We start from the raw sequence: 20,047 nt of genomic DNA, 5'->3' as shown, positions 1-20,047 counted from the left end.
AATATTACACAAAAATAACCAGAGTAAATACAAAATGCAGTTTTGAAATAATGATTTCATTTATTAAGGGAAAAAAAATGTCCAAATCTGCCTGGCCATACGTGAAAAAGTAATTTCTAAGTAAATCTAATAACTGGTTGTGCCACCCTTTGCAGCACACCTGCAATCAAGTGTTAGTGATGACTGCCAGTGAGTCTCTCACATCGCTGTTGAGGAATTCTGGCCCACTCTTCTTCGCAGATTTGTTTTAATTCAGCCCCACTGGAGGGTTTTTGAGCATGAATGGACTGTTTAAGGTCATGCCACAGCGTCTCAATCAGATTAAGTCCAGACTTTGACTTGGCCACTCCAAAACCTTAATTTTGTTTTTCTTGAGCCATTCAGAGGTGGACTTGCTGGTGTGTTTGGATCATTGTCCTGCTTTGCCCAGTCTCTTTCTTCTTGTTGAATCATGAACACTGAGCTTAATTGAGGTCTGCAGTTCTTTAGCTGTTGTTCTGGGTTCTTCTATGACCTCCTGGATGAGTCGTTGTTGCGCTCTTGGAGTGATTTTGGTAGGCCGGTCACTCCTGGGAAGGTTCTCCACTGATCCAAGTTTCTCCATTTGTGGATAATAGCTCTGACCGTGGTTCTCTGGAGTCCCAAAGCCTTAGAAATGGCTTGATAACCCTTTCCAGACTGATATGTCAACTGTTTTGTTTCTCATCTGTTCTTGAAATTCTTTAGATCGTGGCGTGATGTTTTGCTCTTTAAGCATGCTTTACTTTGTCAGACAGCTTCTATTTAAGTGATTTCTTGATTCAACAGGTCTGGCAGCAATCAGGTCTGGGTGTGGCTGGTCAAATTTAACTCAGCTTTCTAAAATAATTATTTCTAAACATTACAGCATGCGACTAGTTTCTCCTACAGGAGGCTCGTGAAGCAGTAATTACCAACAAAGGATTTTGTACTAAGTATTAAATACATTTCAGCATGTTCAATACTGTATCCCTGTGTCATTCTACTTTATTACACAGAAATTAATGTCTATACTTATTTGTATTGTTTTATTGTATGTATGGATTACTTGGGTTGTTACCGAAATCTGGTGAAAATTTCATGTCAACAGCATCTTCAGAAATATATTTACTGAGAAAAATGGTGACATGTTCAATACTTATTTTACCTGCTGTGTGTGTGTGTGTGTGTATATATATATATATATATATACATATACACAGGTTTTAAAAAATGAGTGCGATTGAGCTTCAGTAAAAATAAAATTTAAATCGTACAAAACTAAATAAAGAAGAGCATAAACAAAATAAACATACAAATATGTGTAAATGAATAGAAATGCAGGCTATTCTGTTTGTTTTTGAGGCCTGATGCTCACAAAAGATGTGTTGCAGTAGACATTGGATGGTGGGTGTCTTGTTCTTAGTGGGTTAGTTTGTTGCACAGGGCGTGCAGTCTTAAATAAGGAGACGAACAGTGAGTACTGTACAAGTGCATGTCGTGGGCTCTGTTACCATTGCTATGACTTCTTGTTTCTCCATATTTTGCAGCTCTTCTTTCAGTCTGCCACGCAGAGCCAGATGTACATTTCTAGAAGGATAAACAACTGGAGGGCATCAGGTTTTAGATGGATTGTGCACTCCCCTGGAAATAATCAGATGCCATCGAATACATCAGTATATTCCTCCAGGTTGGACTTGTGCTCTTTAAGTGCACTTACTGAGAGCACTAGCTTGATTAAGTCCAGTTCCAGGCATGCTTACAGACCTCACACAGGTGGTGCTTGTGTGTTGACTATGTAAATGTTTATCAGTGTTTTTCTGTCCTTGTATCTGCATGGTAACACACATGTCCCTTTTACTGCACGCATTTGACCACTATATCGAGTGAGACTGTGCCTAGTCAGTGTGAGCTTGCACTGAGCTTTTACTCTATTAAATGTGTGCAGTGGAATGACTTTAATTTCAGGTTCTCTTTTCCCAGGAGTAAATCTGCAAATGCTTGTTCTGTGTCACATGGCTTTTTGCAAGACTGAATCCAGGAAAAACGCTGCAGGTTGGTCTTCCTCGCCATGAGAAGCCTCTTTGCCCACTGCCTCTGGCTGTATCCGTGTCTGTGTCTGGGGTTTACTCAGAGCCGACGCTCAGCAGCTTCTCCCGCACTCGTGGACAGTGAATCTCTAACCATTTCCCCGCTGTCTGCATAAACATAATCTTTCACTAGTAGTCTTAGTTCAGGCACAAATTGCTCAAAACTTTCGTTGGCTCCTTGTACTTGCTCATGAAATTTATATCTGGTGAAAATTGTTAGTTTTGGGCATCACATATGCTTCATACTTGTCGTAGTATGTTTGCAGCAGTACCTTTGCTTCATCTGTCATCAGCGCCCAGGTGTTAGAGAGATCTCTTCCTTTTTCTCCTATCCACAGGAGCAAATAACTGCACTTTTTGTCTTCCCCCATTTTCTTCAATGGACCCGCAAACATGAGCTCTGCATGCTGTCTGAACTAACGCCATGTATTCAGACAATTCCCAGGTCATGGACGGCGATGGTACTCCTGCAAAATCCATTTTAGTTACTTTTCTTCTGACACCATGTCTTGTTCTTAGTTGGTTACATTTGTTGCACAGGGCGTGCAGTCTGAAATAAGGAGACGAACAGTTAGTACGGAACAAAACTTTCAGCTTTAATCCACTACCTGCAGCCTCATTCACATGTTACCAATCCCTGCCAATCTTTTGCCATAGGAACCGTAAATAAGTGTCGCAAATATTCAGTGCCCATGTGAATATTACAGTGGGTTAAATCCGAATTTGGAAAGTTTTTGGCAGGGAGGATAAAGGATAGATAGTTACTAAGGCCCAGTGCTAGTGCTTGCTAGAAACCCCCGGTTGAAGCTGTAATAATAGCATACTGGCGAAGCAGATTTGGCAAACATTTGGCAGTACTGAACTAAGGCCCAAATGGCACTCTAAACCCTCGTGGTCTTCTGAGTCCGCACTTTCATGATGTAATGCCGCTTTGACTGTCGGGTAGAAGTCTGCTGCAGAGCTCGCCCCAGTGCAGACTTGGCAGATGTGTGGATCGAGGGCGCATAACGCCCACAAAGGGGGCGCTCACGAGCACCCTTCTGAATGCTAAAATGACGAATGGGACACACTACGGTCTCGTGGACTTAATGGACTTGCGCACGTGGCAGCCATTGTAAGTCCATAAGATTGCAAGTGCACATGAAGTGTTTCATTTAGGACAGGGCCTAAATATTTGTTCATAGTGACTCAGACTGTACCTGGTTGGCACAGAGTGAAGACTTTACTTCTTAGTGATCGCTATAATTTGCGCAGTATTGTGTTTGGCAAGTAATAACACAACTCATAGTTGTTAAATGCTTGAATCAATATGATTTTGGTTCCTGGGTGATTCAGTGCTTTGAAAGAATCGGTTTAATGACTCATAAAAACATATTTATGCCATTGGCATGCCATGTACTGAAACAATCAATTTAAATTCCCCATTACTAAATTGTGCAGTGAAAACCAACATCATGTTTGTAATAAATACTTTATTAAGACATTTTATCTTTCAGGTCCGTAATAACGCTTCCTCCAGTGAAAAAGTGCATCTCCTGTTGTCTCTCACATCAAAATTTAGCCCCATTATATATATTTGTTTAGAGCTGTTTTGTCTTGTAAACGCTGCTTGATCTGTGCAGATTTCTCTCCTGATTCACACCAGAACACTTTTTCACTGGAGGAAGTGTTATTATGGATTATGGACTCTATGGTATTTGAGTTAAAAACATTTTAATGCTGGATGTGTTTCATCTTTTGTTCCACATAAACCGCTTGGAGCTGGAAGCAGTGTTCTTAGCTCTAAAGGATTTTCGGCAGTGGCATGTACTGATTCGCACTGACAACATGTCCGTGGTTTCATACATAAATCACCAAGGGGGTGTGCGCTTCAAGGTGTTGTACAAGAAGGCCTGACCTGACAGAGCTCCTGGTGGCACTGCCCTGGCCGATCCCCATCAGGAAGGATCTGCTGTCTCAAGCGAGCGGCTCGGTGTGGCACCCGAACCCGGAGTTTTGGAGCCTTCATGTGTGGCTGCCTGGGGATATCAGAGGAGTTCAGCGTTTTGCATTCTCGTGTTCTTGACATGCTCTCGGAGGCGCAGGCGCCCTCCACGAGGCGTTTGTATGCTCTAATGTAAATCCAGTCCATAGCTTCCAGAGTGCTGTCGGTGAGTGCTTGATTCACGTTTATGCTACCTCTGTTCATGTGTTTTAAGCTGCCTCGCACAGTTATTACTCTGTGCAGCCCTCTATGCTATCATTGTTGTTGTCTGCCCTGTACTCAGTGCAGCTTCCTGTTATTCAGTGTCTGATTCACTTTGTGCTACCTTCATCATGTTATGCTGCTTAACCTCCTGAGACCCTGCATCCTCATATGAGGGCATTATATTTTTGTGAATTTCTCTAAGACTATACATGCCACAGTTGTAAGTCTGGATGTCCTGTACAGAGCACATCAGATATTGGATCAAATTATTGGATGTTTCACCATGACCACTCCCTCTCCTTGGTCTTCAAAAATGTCTCATATTAATTCAGTGACAGGCTTTTGGAAATATTATAATATTTATTATCATTTAAATAGGACTAATTTTTAAACTCTGTCATAAATGAACATCTCAACAAAATGTTATGGGGTTTCAAATCAAAATATGACTTTCTGTTATGAAACAGGATGTTGATTCCATACATTTCCCATCAGGGTTTAGAGCGTATCACAGTACTGAGACTGCTCAGTTGGCCGGTCAGTGGAACTGGTGTTAGGCAATAGGACTTCAGGAGAAAAGCTCTGTGATGTCTCTTTCCCGCTCTCAGGGATCTGAGGTTATGATAGTAACCGGAGAGGTTTTGTTATTTTAACAACTATCAGAGGTCATTTTCCTCATTTTTGTAGCAAGTCAGTGTGTGTGAGTGTGTGTGAGTCAGAGTGTAGTATGTACAGGGCCATCCTTAGGGGTGCAACTGGGGCCCCGTGGTCATCTGCGATTGCGAACGGACTAAAGTGGAGAAAAAGTACCCGATGGCGCAATCATGAACGGACCCAGGGGGGTCTGGACCCACCCTACCTTGCACGGGGCCCGTGTCAGCTAAGGACGGCCCTGATTGTGTGTGTATGTGTCTGGCAGTGATGTAGGCTGATACAGAACAGCTGCTGAAAAAAACAGCAAATGCTGGTTAGGTATGTTTTGACGCTGGGATGCTGGTTTATGCTGGTACTTTGCGTTTGAGCTGGTCCTTGGTCTGTTTGAGCTGGTCCTTTGCTGGTTTATGCTGGTCCTTTGCCAGCACATGACAAGCATAAACCAGCAAAGGACCAGCATCCCAGCGTCAAAACAGTTTTTTTCAACAGAGTCAGTCTGTGAGGCTGCAGATGCACTCGTATTGTTGTGCTGGAGCTGATGCTAATGTGTTTTATTCAGTGTGAATCACAGCATGAGTGCGGCGCGTCTCCAGCAGGAGATTCATCTGATCCCGCTCCGTAGCCCCGCCTCTGCAGCCCGATCTGTATTTATAGCTTATTGCAACGGCAGCATTCTGTCAGTCAGTCATTCAGCGAGTGAGTGAGTAACTCTAGTGTAAGATCATCAGCGGGTCTCTCAGCTCTCGCTCTCTCTCTCCGCATCCAGACCGGACCAGCATGACGGAGACCGCGTCAGACCCCGCTCCAGGCGCCGCGGAGGAGCCAGAGGCGAAGCAAGAGAACGGGGACTGCGCAGCGGACGCGCCGCGGCAGACGGACCCCCCGGAGGGCGGCTGGGGCTGGGTGGTGATGCTGGCCTCGATGTGGTGCAACGGATCGGTGTTCGGTATCCAGAACGCGTTCGGTATCCTGTTCGTGTCTCTGCTGGAGAAGTTCGGCAACGAGAACGACGAAGACCTCCGCTTCAAAACAGGTAATAACGCAGGAGAGGAGCGATCCACGTGTGTGTGTGTGTGTGTGTGTGTGAACTGCGAAGTGAAACATTACACCGCTTCGCCTGCTTTCGAAACAAAGTCATGCATAAAATAAGGCGCTTTAGTGACAGGAAATCGCATCATATTTATAGCTTGTTGTCATAGTGCATGTTTATCAGGGTGGATTTATTTTCGAAAGTCAGTTCAGATCATATTTGTGACCCTGGAGCACTAAACCAGTCTTATGGGTCAATTTTTTGAAATTAAGATTTATACATGATCTGAAAGCTGAATAAATCATCTCTCCATTGATGTATGGTTTTTAGGAGGACAATATTTGTCTGAGATACAACTATTTGAAAATCTGGAATCTGAGGGTACAAAAAAATCTAAATATTGAGAAAATCATCTTTAAAGTTGTGTTCAAATGTGAAGTTCTTAGCAATGCATATTACTAATCAAAAATTAAGTTTTGATATATTACGGTAGGGAAATTTACAAAATATCTTCATTGGAACATGATCTTTACTTAATATCCTAATGATTTTTTGGCATAAAAGAGAAAATGTATAAATTGTGCATCATATAATTGTGACTCATACAATGTATTGTTGGCTATTGCTACAAATATACCTGTGCTACTGATGACTGCTTCTGTGCTGCAGGGACACATATGGCACAAACCTGCAAGAAAACCTAGACCAAGAAAATATTAACATGTGTTGTGACAACATGGGGATCTATTATAGGCTTTTCAGCTCAAGCTCTGTGAAGCACAAAACAACCCATGGATGGTATTATTATAATATAAAATATGTTAGCAGAAAACTCTTGCTTTGACTTGACATTGTCATTAGAACACAGTTCAAGCATTCAGTTCATATGTGTGTCAGTTGCTGTATCAAACTATGAAACCAGAGATGATGATGCAATTCTAGTTTAGAGGACGGACTCAGTTCCATTTTAGACAGTTTTGGACAACTAGCCACATGTTCATATTCCATGACAGTGTAGTTATACCAAGAGAGGAGCAGAGCTATATGCATTTATGAGCTGGAATGTTATTGTTACTGAGGTGAATGTAGTGAAATGAGATTTTTACATCCCAAACGATCAAAGCAGTTTTACAGATCCACCAGAAGACAATGAGGAGCGTGTTTCCTTCTCAGGAAATTAAATTAAAGCCTTAGAAACTCAGAGCAGAAAGTCTTGAATTCATAAAGTAACTGCATTGAATGTTGCATCAAGCTATTTCCATATTCTGTTCACATATAGTGTTTGTGAGAAAATCAGTTTGAGAAGAAAACCTTGAGCTGTTTTTGTGAACTCAATTATGGAGCTCTATTGAAAATATATCTATTTTTAAACATCTTTGAAGCATTGCTAAGAGAAGATATTTACATTTAGAAACCATATGTGGAGAGTGTATTGCGCACAATTTATTCCTTCTGTTTTGACGACTTGGTTTTGAAGAAGTCCTGAAGCTCTGTAGAAGATCTGCAGAAACCCAGCCGAGGCGTGTGAGGACGTTGTGATTGTAATGAAGCTCGTTGTGCTCAGAGTGCTTGACGTGCTTTCAGTGGAAATCTGTTAAAGTCATTAAAGGGTTAGTTCACCCAAAAATGAAAATTAGGCTGTGTTTTACTCACTCCTGAGGCATCCTAGGTGTATCTGTCTGTCTTCTTTCAGATGAATCCAGTCGGAGTTACATTAAAAACTGTCTTTGATCTTTCAAGCTCTATCATTGCATTCAGCGGGTGTTGCAGTGCTTCAGTCCAAAACAAGTGAAATAAAAAGCGCCCTTCCATAAAAATAAAAAAAAAGTGCCTCCTGTAAAAAGAAAAATATTCATATTCAAAACGTAATAATCAATTTAATGTAGCTTGCGCTCACTGTTGTACACCGAAGCAGCTCCGGGAGCATGACGTATGAGGTCAGTCTCTTCTGCTCCCCAAGCCTGCATTTTTTTATTTTCATAAGTAGTGCAGAAGCAGTGATGTTGTGTTGTGAAATATTTTTACTATTTAAAATAACTGTTTTCTATGTGAATCTCTGTTAAAGTGTAATTTATTTCTGTGATGTGCAGCTGTATTTTCAGCATCATTACTCCAGTCTTCAGTGTCACATGATCTTCAGAAATCATTCTAATATGATGATTTGCTGCTCAAGAAACATTTCTGATTATTATCAATGTTGAAAACAGTTTTGAGTACATTTTGTTCAGAATTCTTTAATGAATAGAAAGATCCAAAGATCAGCATTTGACACTGAAGAGTTATGATGCAAAAAACTCAGCTTTGAAATCACATGAATGAAATACATTTTAAAATATACTCAAATAGAAAGCAGTTATTTTAAATAGTAAAAATATTTCACAATATTACTGCTTTTGCTGTATTTTAGATCAAATAAATGCAGGCTTGCGGAGCAGAAGAGACGTCTTTAAAAACATTAATCTTACTGATCAAATTCTTTTGACTGATAGTGTACACAGCCAATCTTAACTGCTTGATTGTTATATTGTTCCAAGAAAGAACACTACACACTGTCCAACACTAATCTGATGAATGTGACTATAAGGCATGGAAATAATATAAACATTAACATTGTGATTTATCTGTTGTGATTTTTTGTGAAGATTGTTTTGCAAGTGAAAATGTTTTTTGAAAATGAGTTTTGCTTTTAAGTTGTGACTGATTTTCTTGTTTTATTTTTTGGTTCTAAACATGTTTGTCAAACAGTTCAAACAAAACACATACAAGACCTGCCATAAACTTACTCTAGACGACCACTCGGAGCGCCTTAGCAACTGTTTAGCAAGGCACACATCCATTTAAAGTCCTTCAGATCGGTCTTGAAGCTCCTGTAAGTCCATGAGACTGCTTGTCTCAGCCAGTCTTTCTCTCCGGTGGGATCTGATCACAGACATCCCACAGTACGGTTCGAGTGGGAAATGAGATTTTCTGCTGGGATTTAACCTGCAGATGACGTGAGTAATGATGTTAGACGTGTGTCTGGTGTCTCTGTTTACCTCGTTCCTGTTTCAGACACATTGAATTATACAGTAACTGCAGGATGTACAATCATAATCAGAGTTTGCATCATAATAATAATTGCAACAAATCTTAGACATCAGCTCAGATTTTAACACTGATGTTCAGTCCAACCTGGAATAAACAAACTTCTAAAAGTCTTTTGAGCAGCGCTGGGGAGAACACGAGTTATGTATTCAGATTACTCTTTTCAAGTAACTAGTACAGTAACACGTTACTTTTAAATTTACAGCGAAATATCTGAAGTAACACAAGTTACTTTTATATTCACTGATATCTCTCCTGTCCCGTGTTGAGAGAAATCAGGACTGAGATACAGAGACACTTGCTTCAGATTTCACTTTTTGTTTCAAAGGGCCTTTAAAGTTGCCAAAAAATATAACTTTTGGATATTTTTGTTATTAAATGTAAATAAGTAAGCCCAGCCCAGGTGACTAAAAGTAATGCAAAATTAACATAACGTATTACTTTCCTTAAAAAGTATCTAAGTAATGCAATTAGTTACTTTATGGAGTAATTAATTACTGTTAAGAGTAAATTTCTGGAACGCTGCTTTTGAGTATGACAGAGGAATGAAAGTGCTTGCTTTTTAAACCTATTGTCCATTTTCAGTGAGAAGCTCTGTTTTCTAAAGTGTAATCCTTTTTTGATGGTGTCAAATATATCAAGTTTCATTTTCTGTAAGCAAAAGCCCATTTTCTTTCAGACTGAGCTTTAGTCTGATTTTGCCGTTGGGATGCAGATGTGGAAGTTAGACGTGTTAACTGTGATAGTTGTCATGTTTATTACAGGTCCTTCTCAAAAAATTAGCATATTGTGAAAAAGTTCATTATTTTCCATAATGTAATGATAAAAATTAAACTTTCATATATTTTAGATTCATTGCACACCAACTGAAATATTTCAGGTCTTTTATTGTTTTAATACTGATGATTTTGGCATACAGCTCATGAAAACCCCAAATTCCTGTCTCAATAAATTAGCATATTTCATCCAACCAATAAAAGAAAAGTGTTTTTAATATAAAAAAGTCAACCTTCAAATAATTATGTTCAGTTATGCACTCAATACTGGTGGGAATCCTTTTGCAGAAATGACTGCTTCAATGCGGCGTGGCATGGAGGCAATCAGCCTGTGGCACTGCTGAGGTGTTATGGAGGCCCAGGATGCTTCGATAGCGGCCTTAAGCTCATCCGAGAGTGTGGTGTCTTGCGTCTCTCTCAACTTTCTCTTCACAATATCCCACAGATTCTCTATGGGGGTTCAGGTCAGGAGAGTTGGCAGGGAAAATTGAGCACAGTAATACCATGGTCAGTAAAACCAGTTACCAGTGGTTTTGGCACTGTGAGCAGGTTGCCAGGTCGTGCTGAAAAACGAAATCTTCATCTCCATAAAGCTTTTCAGCAGATGGAAGCATGAGGCTCCAAAAACTCCTGATAGCTAGCTGCATTGACCCTGCCCTTGATAAAACACAGTGGACCACCCACCAGCAGCTCTGACATGGCACCCCAGACCATCACTGACTGTTATCTTTTCCTTTTTTTTTTTCCCTTTTGGGTACTTGACACGGGACTTCAGGCATTTTGGCATTTCCTTCTCCCCAGTCCTCCTCCAGACTCTGGCACCTTGATTTCCGAATGCATGCAAAATTTTGCTTTCATCCGAAAAAAGTACTTTGGACCACTGAGCAACAGTCCAGTGCTGCTTCTCTGGTAGCCCAGGTTTTCAGGCGCTTCTCTGCTCTGCCGCTGTTTCTGGTTCAAAAGCACACGCCTGTGCACGGTGGCTCTGGATGTTTCTGCTCCAGACTCAGTCCACTGCTTCCGCAGGTCCCCCAAGGTCTGGAATCGGTCCTTCTCCACAATCTTCCTCAGGGTTCCGGTCACCTCTTCTCGTTGTGCAGCGTTTTTTGCCACACTTTTTTTTTCCTTCCCCCAGACTTCCCACTGAGGTGCCTTGATACAGCACTCTGGGAACAGCCTATTCGTTCAGAAATTTCTTTCTCTCTGCGTCTTACCCCTCTCCGCTTGAGGGTGTCAATGATGGCCTTGCTGGACAGCAGTCAGGTCGGCAGTCTTACCCATGATTGCGGTTTTGAGTAATGAAACCAGGCTGGGAGTTTTTAAAAGCCTCAGGAATCGTTTTGCAGGTGTTTAGAGATTATTAGTTGATTCAGATGATTAGGTTAATCAGCTCGGTTTAGAGAACCTTTTCATGATATGCTAATTTTTTGAGATTTTGGAAATTTTGGGTTTTCATGAGCTGTATGCCAAAATCATCAGTATTAAAACAATAAAAGACCTGAAATATTTCAGTTGGTGTGCAATGAATCTAAAATATATGAAAGTTTAATTTTTATCATTACATTATGGAAAATAATGAACTTTTTCACAATATGCTAATTTTTTGAGAAGGACCTGTATAAGTGACTGGGCTTGTGTTTCACCAGCATGCTGTTGTTGTTTTGTGCAGTTTCAGAGTAGAGTGGTGTCGACACGCACAGCTCAGTCTCAATCAGTCATGACATCCCAGCATTCATGAGCAGAGAAACAGGTTTCATATGAGACGAGCTGTATGCAGCGATGTTATCAGTGCAGTCATGTCGCTGAGATAAGAGCCAACCCTGCGCTGTCGCTGGGCCCATCCATCTCCAGTCATTCGAAGAAGTGAAGAAATGTTTCCCAGTGTCAGCAGACGGATATCGGCTCGGTTCATTTGCCATCTCGGTCAAACACGTCTGAGTGACTGAATGCTTCCAGAGCACTTTCTCTAGAAAAGCTTCAACGCACCTCATTAATGGCACACAATATCTGATAGTATGAGACACACAAACCCACACAGCAGGAGAAACACAACCAACTAATCGTCTAATTAACTAGTTTCATAACCTAGATGAATCCCAAACCCAATCAGAGTGTGCTACAGTATTTTAGCAGTAGTATCTGTTTCATATAAAATGGTCACATAAAGTTTCAATGAATTTGGATTACACAGTTTTAACATAAACTAATAAACTTAATGTGATGCATGTTTGTCAGCCATACATAAATGAAACAGCTCAGATTTCTGTAATTGTATGAATAAAGTAAATGTGTTTTAAATACACAATAACCAGCTATATATATTTATCATCAATAAATGTTATTTGTGTGTATGCAAGTGAATATTGCTTGTTCCACAACATGCTTCAGAAAATGGTTTTCTAATTTTTTGATTATTCTTAGCAATTTAAACCAAATAAAAATGTGAATAAAAATGGAATTAACATTAAGTAAACATTTCAATTAAAATGCATGCAAATTAAAAAAAATGCACATTTCATGCATTCATTATTTAAATAGAAAAAAAAAATGCAAATAGTTAATAAAAAGCTGTAAACCATGATTTTTTGAGTGCAGAAATCCAGCCTGTTTTTTTATGTTTGACTGACAAAGAGCTGGCCGGTACAGTCTAATCATAAAGACATTTATTATAATCAGTCTGATGTATTTTTCATGAACTGCAGTAGAAGGGAGGTCAGTAGCTCTGAGAGAGAGAAAGAGAGAGAGAGAGAGTGTGTGTGTGTGTGTGTGTGTGTGTGAGAGAGAGAGAGAGAGAGAGAGTGTGTACGTGTGTGTGTGTGTGTGTGTGAGTGTTAGTGTGTGTGTGAGAGAGAGAGAGAGAGAGAGTGTGTGTGTGTGTGTGTGTGTGTGAGAGAGAGAGAGAGAGAGAGAGAGGTATGGAGAGAGAGAGTGTGTATGTGTGTGTGTGTGTGTGTGTGTGTGTGTGTGTGAGAGAGAGAGTCGAGAGAGAGAGTGTGTGTGTGTGTGTGTGTGTGTGAGAGAGAGAGAGAGAGAGAGAGAGAGAGAGAGAGAGAGTTTGTGTGTGTCTGTGAGTGTGGCAAGCATGATTTTACCAAGAACAACATGTTCCTGGATCAACATTGTTGATCCTGGAACAACATTCCAATCAACCAATCAGAACTGAGATATAACTTTTCAGGAAATATCTGTTTTAGGCTTACAAACAGAGTTAGGCGCTTCTACACCCTTGTTAATCAGCTATCATTTAAGTCTATATTTTTGGACAATAATTTTAATCCAGGATTATCAGAACATGTTGATCCAGGAACATGTCTTGGCAAAATCACGGCGACTCTGTGAGTGTGTGTGTTCGCTTGTGTGTGTGAGAGAGAGTGTGTGTGTGAGAGAGAGAGAGAGAGTGTGTGTGTGTGTGTGTGTGTGTGTGTGGGTGTGTATGTGTGTGTAAGAGAGAGTGTGTGTGTCTGTGAGTGTGTGTGGTCTGTTGTGTGTGTAAGATGGAGTGTGTGTGTGTGTGTGTGTGTTTTGGAGAGTGTGTGTGTGTGTTTGAGGGTGATTGTTGTCGGTTTTTTTTTATATGATTTTGTTTGTGTTTTTTTTTTGACTTTGCATTGGATGTTTGGGAGAAAGGTCTGTCAGTCCAGCCTTATTTTGTGCGTTGAGCTCAGCCCTTGTTTTCTGGGATGTTCTCTGTGAATTTGTTTATGGAAGTAGACGTTGAACAGAACATGTCCACAGTGTCCAGTTCTTCCACAGTTCCTCCTTCATATAAGCAGCGCTGTCTGGCCTTGTTTGTGTCCGCGGTGAAGCAGGTGCGGTTGGTGACAGATGACACGTGCGCTGCCGCACATGTGAGTTAATGGTCAACAGAGCACTTGATCTGTGTTGACACACGCTTTAGGTGAAGGTTCCTGCAGAAAAACAAACACGGCAACAGCGAGAAGCGTCCTGTAGGAGCACCAATCACTGCTGCTCTACAGCATGGCATCATCACCCTATAAGCCCAGCGCTCTGTGGGAAAGGAGACGGGGCCGCTGCTCGTGTGTTGATAAGGGCACGATACGAGTGGAGAGAACATAAGTTCAGATGCGTCTGAGGCCTGGAGGAGCTCCTGTGGACAGAGAGCAGCTCTATGACCGACACTAAAGTTTCTGCCTTATTTCCACATGCTCTTAACCTCCTAATGTGTTTCGGGTCAGTGTGACCCACACACTAGTTAGACTATTTCTTTTTTCTTGAAATTTCATAACTCTTTCTCTTTTAGGGCCTTGATTATCCATGCAAAGATTCAACATACACCTTTTCAAAAGGTACAAATATGTATCATTAAGGTACCAATATGAACTTGTAGGGGTAAGAAAAGGTGCAAATATATACTTTTTTTAAAGAAATTACGAATACAGATTTTATTCTTGTCTTTTTCTGAGATTGTATAGATGAGTTTTGGAAAATTAATGTAATTCAGTTGCCCTGTAGAAAAACAGCAACAAACAAAAAACAAAAAACAAACAAAAAAAAACAAACAACAAAAAAAAACAGTTTGTTTAAAATTTTTATTAGAACAAATATTACAACAAGAAAACAAATAATTACACAAATTATTATTTTTGTGAAAAATAATACACAACCACTAATAAAGAAAAAATTAAGAAAAAAAAAGACAAAGCAAAATAAATAAATACATTCAATAAATAAAATAAACATAAATTATATAAACATAATCAATTTAAACAGGAGACTTAAAGTAAACTATAAAATGATTCAATTTACTAAAATAATTACTTTTCCCAGAAAATCAAATTTTTTTCAATTTCAGAAAAAAACATGGTATCCACTAGTCATTGAGAGAAATTTGGAGGATTGTTAGATTTCCAGTGGAACAAAATGCTAATAAGAAGGTAAAAGATAAAATATCCAATTGTTTAAATTTAAACTGAGACCAAATCTTTGATACCGCAAAGATTGCTATAGCGGGGCAAACTTCAATTCTAACTTTCATCACCTCAGACACAGTGGTAAAACAATTCAGTCAGTCAGTCAGTCACTTTTATTTATATAGCACTTTTAACAATACAGATTGTCAAAGCAGCTTTACAGTATTAAATAGGAAAATAGTGTGTCAATAATGCAAAAGGACAATAGTAAACACTCGATTTTCAGTTAAAGGCAGTTCATCATTGAATTCATTGATGTCATCATCCAGCTCAGTTCAGTTTAAATAGTATCTGTGCAATCAAGTCAAAGATATCACTGGAAAATAAGTGTCCCCAACTAAGCAAGCCAGAGGCGACAGCAGCAAGGAACCAGAATGGAGAAAAAACCTTGGGAGAAACCAGGCTCAGTCGGGGGGCCAGTTCTGGGTCCGTGTGGGTGAAATAAAGTTTGGATATGGTGGGATCAGTGGGCTCGGAATAAGAACAAAACAGACTAATATTAGCGTAGATGCCATTCTTCTAACGATGTAGCAAGTACATCGGGTGTTATGGGAAGTGTTCCCGGTTCCGGTTGTCCTAATTAATGCAGCCTAAAAAATTCCTTTAACGGATTTGGATATTAGAAGTGTATAAGTATGTTATGTGTAAGCCAGGTTAAAGAGATGGGTCTTTAATCTAGATTTAAACTGCAAGAGTGTGTCTGCCTCCTGAACGATGTTAGGTAGGTTATTCCAGAGTTTGGGTGCTAAATAGGAAAAGGATCTGCCGCCCGCAGTTGACTTTGATATTCTAGGTATTATCAAATTGCCAGAGTTTTGAGAATGCAGCGGATGTGGAGGACTATAATGCAATAAGAGCTCGTTCAAATACTGAGGTGCTAAACCATTCAGGGCTTTATAAGTTACTAGTAAGATTTTGAATTCTATACGGTGTTTTAATATGGTCATACTTCCTGGTTATAGTAAGAACTCTAGCTGCTGCATTTTGGACTAGCTGGAGTTTGTTTATTAAGTGTGCAGAGCAACCACCCAATAAAGCATTACAATAATCTAACCTTGAGGTCATGGATGTATGAATTAATGTTTCTGCATTTGACATTGAGAGCATAGGTCGTAATTTAGATATATTTTTGAGATGGAAAAATGCAGTTTTACAAATGCTAGAAAAGTGGCTTTCAAAGGAAAGACTGCTATCAAATAGCACACCTAGGTTCCTAACTGATGACGAAGAATTGACAGAGCAGCCATCAAGTCTTAAACAGCATTCTAGGTTATTACATGTAGAGGTTTAAGGTCTGATAATTAACACCTCTGTTTTTTTTAGAATTTAGCAGTAAGAAATTACATGTCATCCAGTTTTTTATATCAACTATGCATTCCGTTTCTAATTGGTATGTTTCGCCGGACTGCAAAGAAATATAGAGCTGGGTATCATCAGCATAACAGTCAAAGCTAACACAATGTTTTCTGATGGTATCTTCCAAGTGTAACATGTAAAGCATTAAAAGTAATGGCCCTAGTACAGAGCCTTGAGGTACTCCATACTGCACTTGTGATCGATATGATACCTCTTCATTCACTGCTACAAATTGATGGCGGTCAGATTAGTACAATTTGAACCTTTGAATTTGAACCTTTGAATTTGAATTCTACTAATGCCAACAAAGCTTTCTAGTCTATTCAAAAGAATGTTGTGGTCAATAGTGTCAAACGCAGCGCTTAGATCCAATAGCACTTATTGAGAGATACTACCATGATCAGATGATAAGAGCAGGTCATTTGTAACTCTAAGGAGAGCAGTCACAGTACTGTGATATGGTCTAAATCCTGACTGGAAATCCTCACAGATATCATTTTTCTCTAAGAAGCAATATAATTGTGAGGATACTACCTTTTCTAGTATCTTGGACAGAAAAGGGAGATTTGAGATCGGTCTGTAACTAGTTATTTTTGATGTCAAGTTGTGTTTTTTTTTAATGAGAGGCTTAATAACAGCCTGTTTGATGGTTTAACCTAGAAACACTTTATTTATGTTTGTCAAACACTACAGTATGAAATGAGTAAGAACTTCAAAAATAAGTTTATAAATGTAAGACTCAAACTTTACTCTAAATTAAAGACTTGTCTTCTGAATTATCAAGAGAATTAGCTTTTTCTTCCTCTATTTGAGCTTCAGTCAGAAATCTGTGAAAGGATGTGTTTTTGGATCTGAGTTACTAGTCTGTTGCAGCATTTAAAATAACTGTGAAAATGCCATTTTACCCTCGCAATGGTTTGACGAACAGACATGACAGAGTCAGAGGCTTCTTACACTAAATACAAACAGAAATAAATACTACTTACACAAAGTACACATAGTTAGATACTATTTATACTTAGTTGTGGTCGTTTGCACCTCAGTGTGCAAATAGTCACTACAAATAGTCATTAAAATAACACAGCTTATTTTCAACAGAAAATACGCGAGTTCATAATATCTTAATTTTATGGAAATCAGTGGGGGTCAAATTAAACCCACAGATATTTAAAACAACAGGAGGGTAGATTTCAACACGGGATGCTAGAGTTTAAGCTCCATCCAGCCTCCCTCTGTACCCCTGTGGCCTGTCTGACATCCTGAAATGGAGCATTGAAACATTAGGACTTGAGTTCTTTACATTCTTCTTCGCCAATGGAAAAAAACGTGCAGAGCAACATTCCTTTCTAGCAGCAGCAGTTCTGTCCCATACGTTACTGTAAGCTACACTCGTCTGTTGCCAGATCCTCCAGTGGTCAGACTAATGTGTGCCAGCTGTGCACAGATCCCCAAGCCTGCTCCAGATTCTGCAGAGTCACGCTGAGGATCAGAAGTGCTTCTGGGTAACGAGCCGAGGCTAGGAAATAAGCTCAGAGCTGGAAATGCTCAACGGAAGGATTGGATGATGACATAAAGCCTCTGTGATCTTCAGGAAGAGCCTGAGGTGGCATGCTGCAGATCATAGAGTGTGTGTGTGTGTGTGTGTGTGTGTGTGTGTGTGTGTGTGTGTGTGTGTGTGTGTGTGTGTGTGAATTTTATTGTTTTTGTGTGTTTGTGTTTGTGTGTTCGCCAAACCGGTTCAAAAACTCATCACAATTTGGCCAATTGATGCTCCCTCAACACTACGGGACTGCTTTCAGTGCACAGACTGGAACATGTTTAAAGAGGCAGCCACCTACAACAACCACACAGACCTGCAGGAGTACACTGAAACTGTGAGTGCTTATATCTAGAAATGCACTGATGAAGTGACAGTCACCAAGACTACCACCACAAACCAGAAGCCATGGATGACAGCAGAGGTTCGTGGGCTGCTAAAGACCAGAGATGACGCATTCAGATCAGGAGATAAAGAAGCCCCCTTAAAACAGCAAGAGCCAAACAGTCCTGTGGCATCAAAAATGCAAAACGGTCATATGCTCAAAAAATCAACAATCACTTAACAGACAGCAGAGACACACGGAGCCTGTGGCAGGCCATTCAGATCATCACAGACTACAAGCCCCCGCCACAGGCCTGTGATGATGACACATCCCTCCCAGATGCACTCAACCACTTTTATTCATGGTTTGAAATGCAGAATGACACACCTACACAAAAATGTCCGTACCTCCCAACGACCAGGTGCTCTGTCTGTCTCCAGCCGACATAAGGAAGACCCTATCTAGGATAAACCCACGCAAGGCTGCGGGTCCTGGCAACATATCTGGCCGTGTACTGAGAGACTGTGCTGCACAGCTGACAGATGTCCTAACAGATATCTTCAACACCTCGCTGAGCCAGGCAGTCGTCCCCACATGTCTCAAATCCACAACCATCATACAGGTACCAAAAAAATCACCTGTGTCCTGTCTAAACTACTACCTTCTCATAGCACTGACTCCAATCATGATGAAGTCCTTTGAGAGTTTAGTCATGCACAACATCAAAACCAGCCTCCCCAACACACTAGATCTGCTCCAGTTTGCAAACCATCCAAACCGGTCTATGGACAATGCAATTTCATCAACCCTCCACCTGGCTCTTACCCACCAAGAGTATAAAGACTCCTATGTTAGAATGCTGTTCATCGACTTCAGCTCAGCATTCAACACAATAATCCCACAAAAACTCATCAACAAACTAAACCTGCTGTTCCTTAACATTTCCCTCTGTAATTGGATCCTGGACTTTCTAACTGGAAGACCTCATTCAGTCTGTGTCGACCACAACACCTTGAGCACTACTACATTGAGCACAGGTGCCCCACAAGGCTGTGTGCTCAGCCCACTGCTCTTCATGCTGCTGACCCACGACTGCACTGTTCAGCTCCAACCACATCATCAAGTTTGCCGATGACACAAATGTGGTAGGTCTCATAAGCAACAATGATGAAACACCCTACAGAGAGGAAGCGGCACAACTGGTTGAATGGTGTAGTGCAAACAACCTGTCTCTCAATATGGAGAAGACAAAAGAGGTTGTGATGGACTTCAGAAGAAACTCAGTTGACCACCCCCCACTGACCATCGACAGCTTGACTGTGGAGAGAGTCAGCAGCACTAAATTCCTTGGAGTGCACATAACAAAAGGACTCACCTGGACCAACAGCACTACATCTTTCTCCAAGAAGGTGCAACAGTGGCTCCACTTCCTGCGCCGACTTAAAAGAGCAAGTCTTCCTCCACCCATCCTCACTACATTCTACAGGGGAACCACTGAGAGTGTGCTGACCAGCTGCATCACTGTCTGGTACGGGTACTGCAGTGCTGCTGACCGCAAGACCCTCCAGCGGACAGTGAACACAGCTGCAATGATACTCAGTGCCCCTCTCCCCTCCATTCTGGACATTTTCCTAGCACAATGCTCCAGTAAAGCTACCAGTATCTTAAAGGACCCCACCCATCCCTCCCACAGTCTCTTCCAGCTCTTGCCATCAGGAAGACCGTACCCGAACATCAGGGCCCACTCTGCAAGACTGGTCAACAGCTTTTACCCCCAGGCTGTGAGAGCCCTTAATTCTAATCACCTCACCCCCCACTGAAACCTCATCCACAGCCCTAGCTCCTGAAACCAAGATCCTCTCAGCCCCCCATCCCCCACCACACCACATGTAAACTGTTGAAAACCTCAAAAACATTGCGCAAACATTGCGCAACACAAAGGTGAGTGTGCTACACAAATCTCACTCTTTCCTCTCTATACGCACCAGACACTTTCTTATAAACACTCCATGTTACAAGAACTTGATAAGGACTTAACAAATGTTTACTTGTAAATGCACCAGAAATCATATTGCACTA

General features: G+C 40.7%; 1 protein-coding gene across 1 annotated transcript in view; it reads left to right on the top strand.

Annotated features, from left to right (window-relative positions):
• Positions 1-5,530: 5,530 nt before the first annotated feature.
• The window catches only part of LOC109105637 (monocarboxylate transporter 10-like), a 48,679-nt gene continuing 34,162 nt past the window's right edge, over positions 5,531-20,047 (top strand). Inside the window, exon 1 of the mRNA XM_042746099.1 lies at positions 5,531-5,962. Within this exon, the coding sequence (XP_042602033.1) occupies positions 5,707-5,962 (256 nt within the window). The 5' untranslated portion in view covers positions 5,531-5,706. The remainder of the gene's footprint in view (positions 5,963-20,047) is intronic.

Source organism: Cyprinus carpio, chromosome B20, assembly GCF_018340385.1.
Source record: "Cyprinus carpio isolate SPL01 chromosome B20, ASM1834038v1, whole genome shotgun sequence".
NCBI classification, from domain to species: domain Eukaryota; kingdom Metazoa; phylum Chordata; class Actinopteri; order Cypriniformes; family Cyprinidae; genus Cyprinus; species Cyprinus carpio.
The sequence above is the reverse complement of the archived record's forward strand: the minus strand, read 5'-3'. Positions and strand labels throughout refer to the sequence as shown.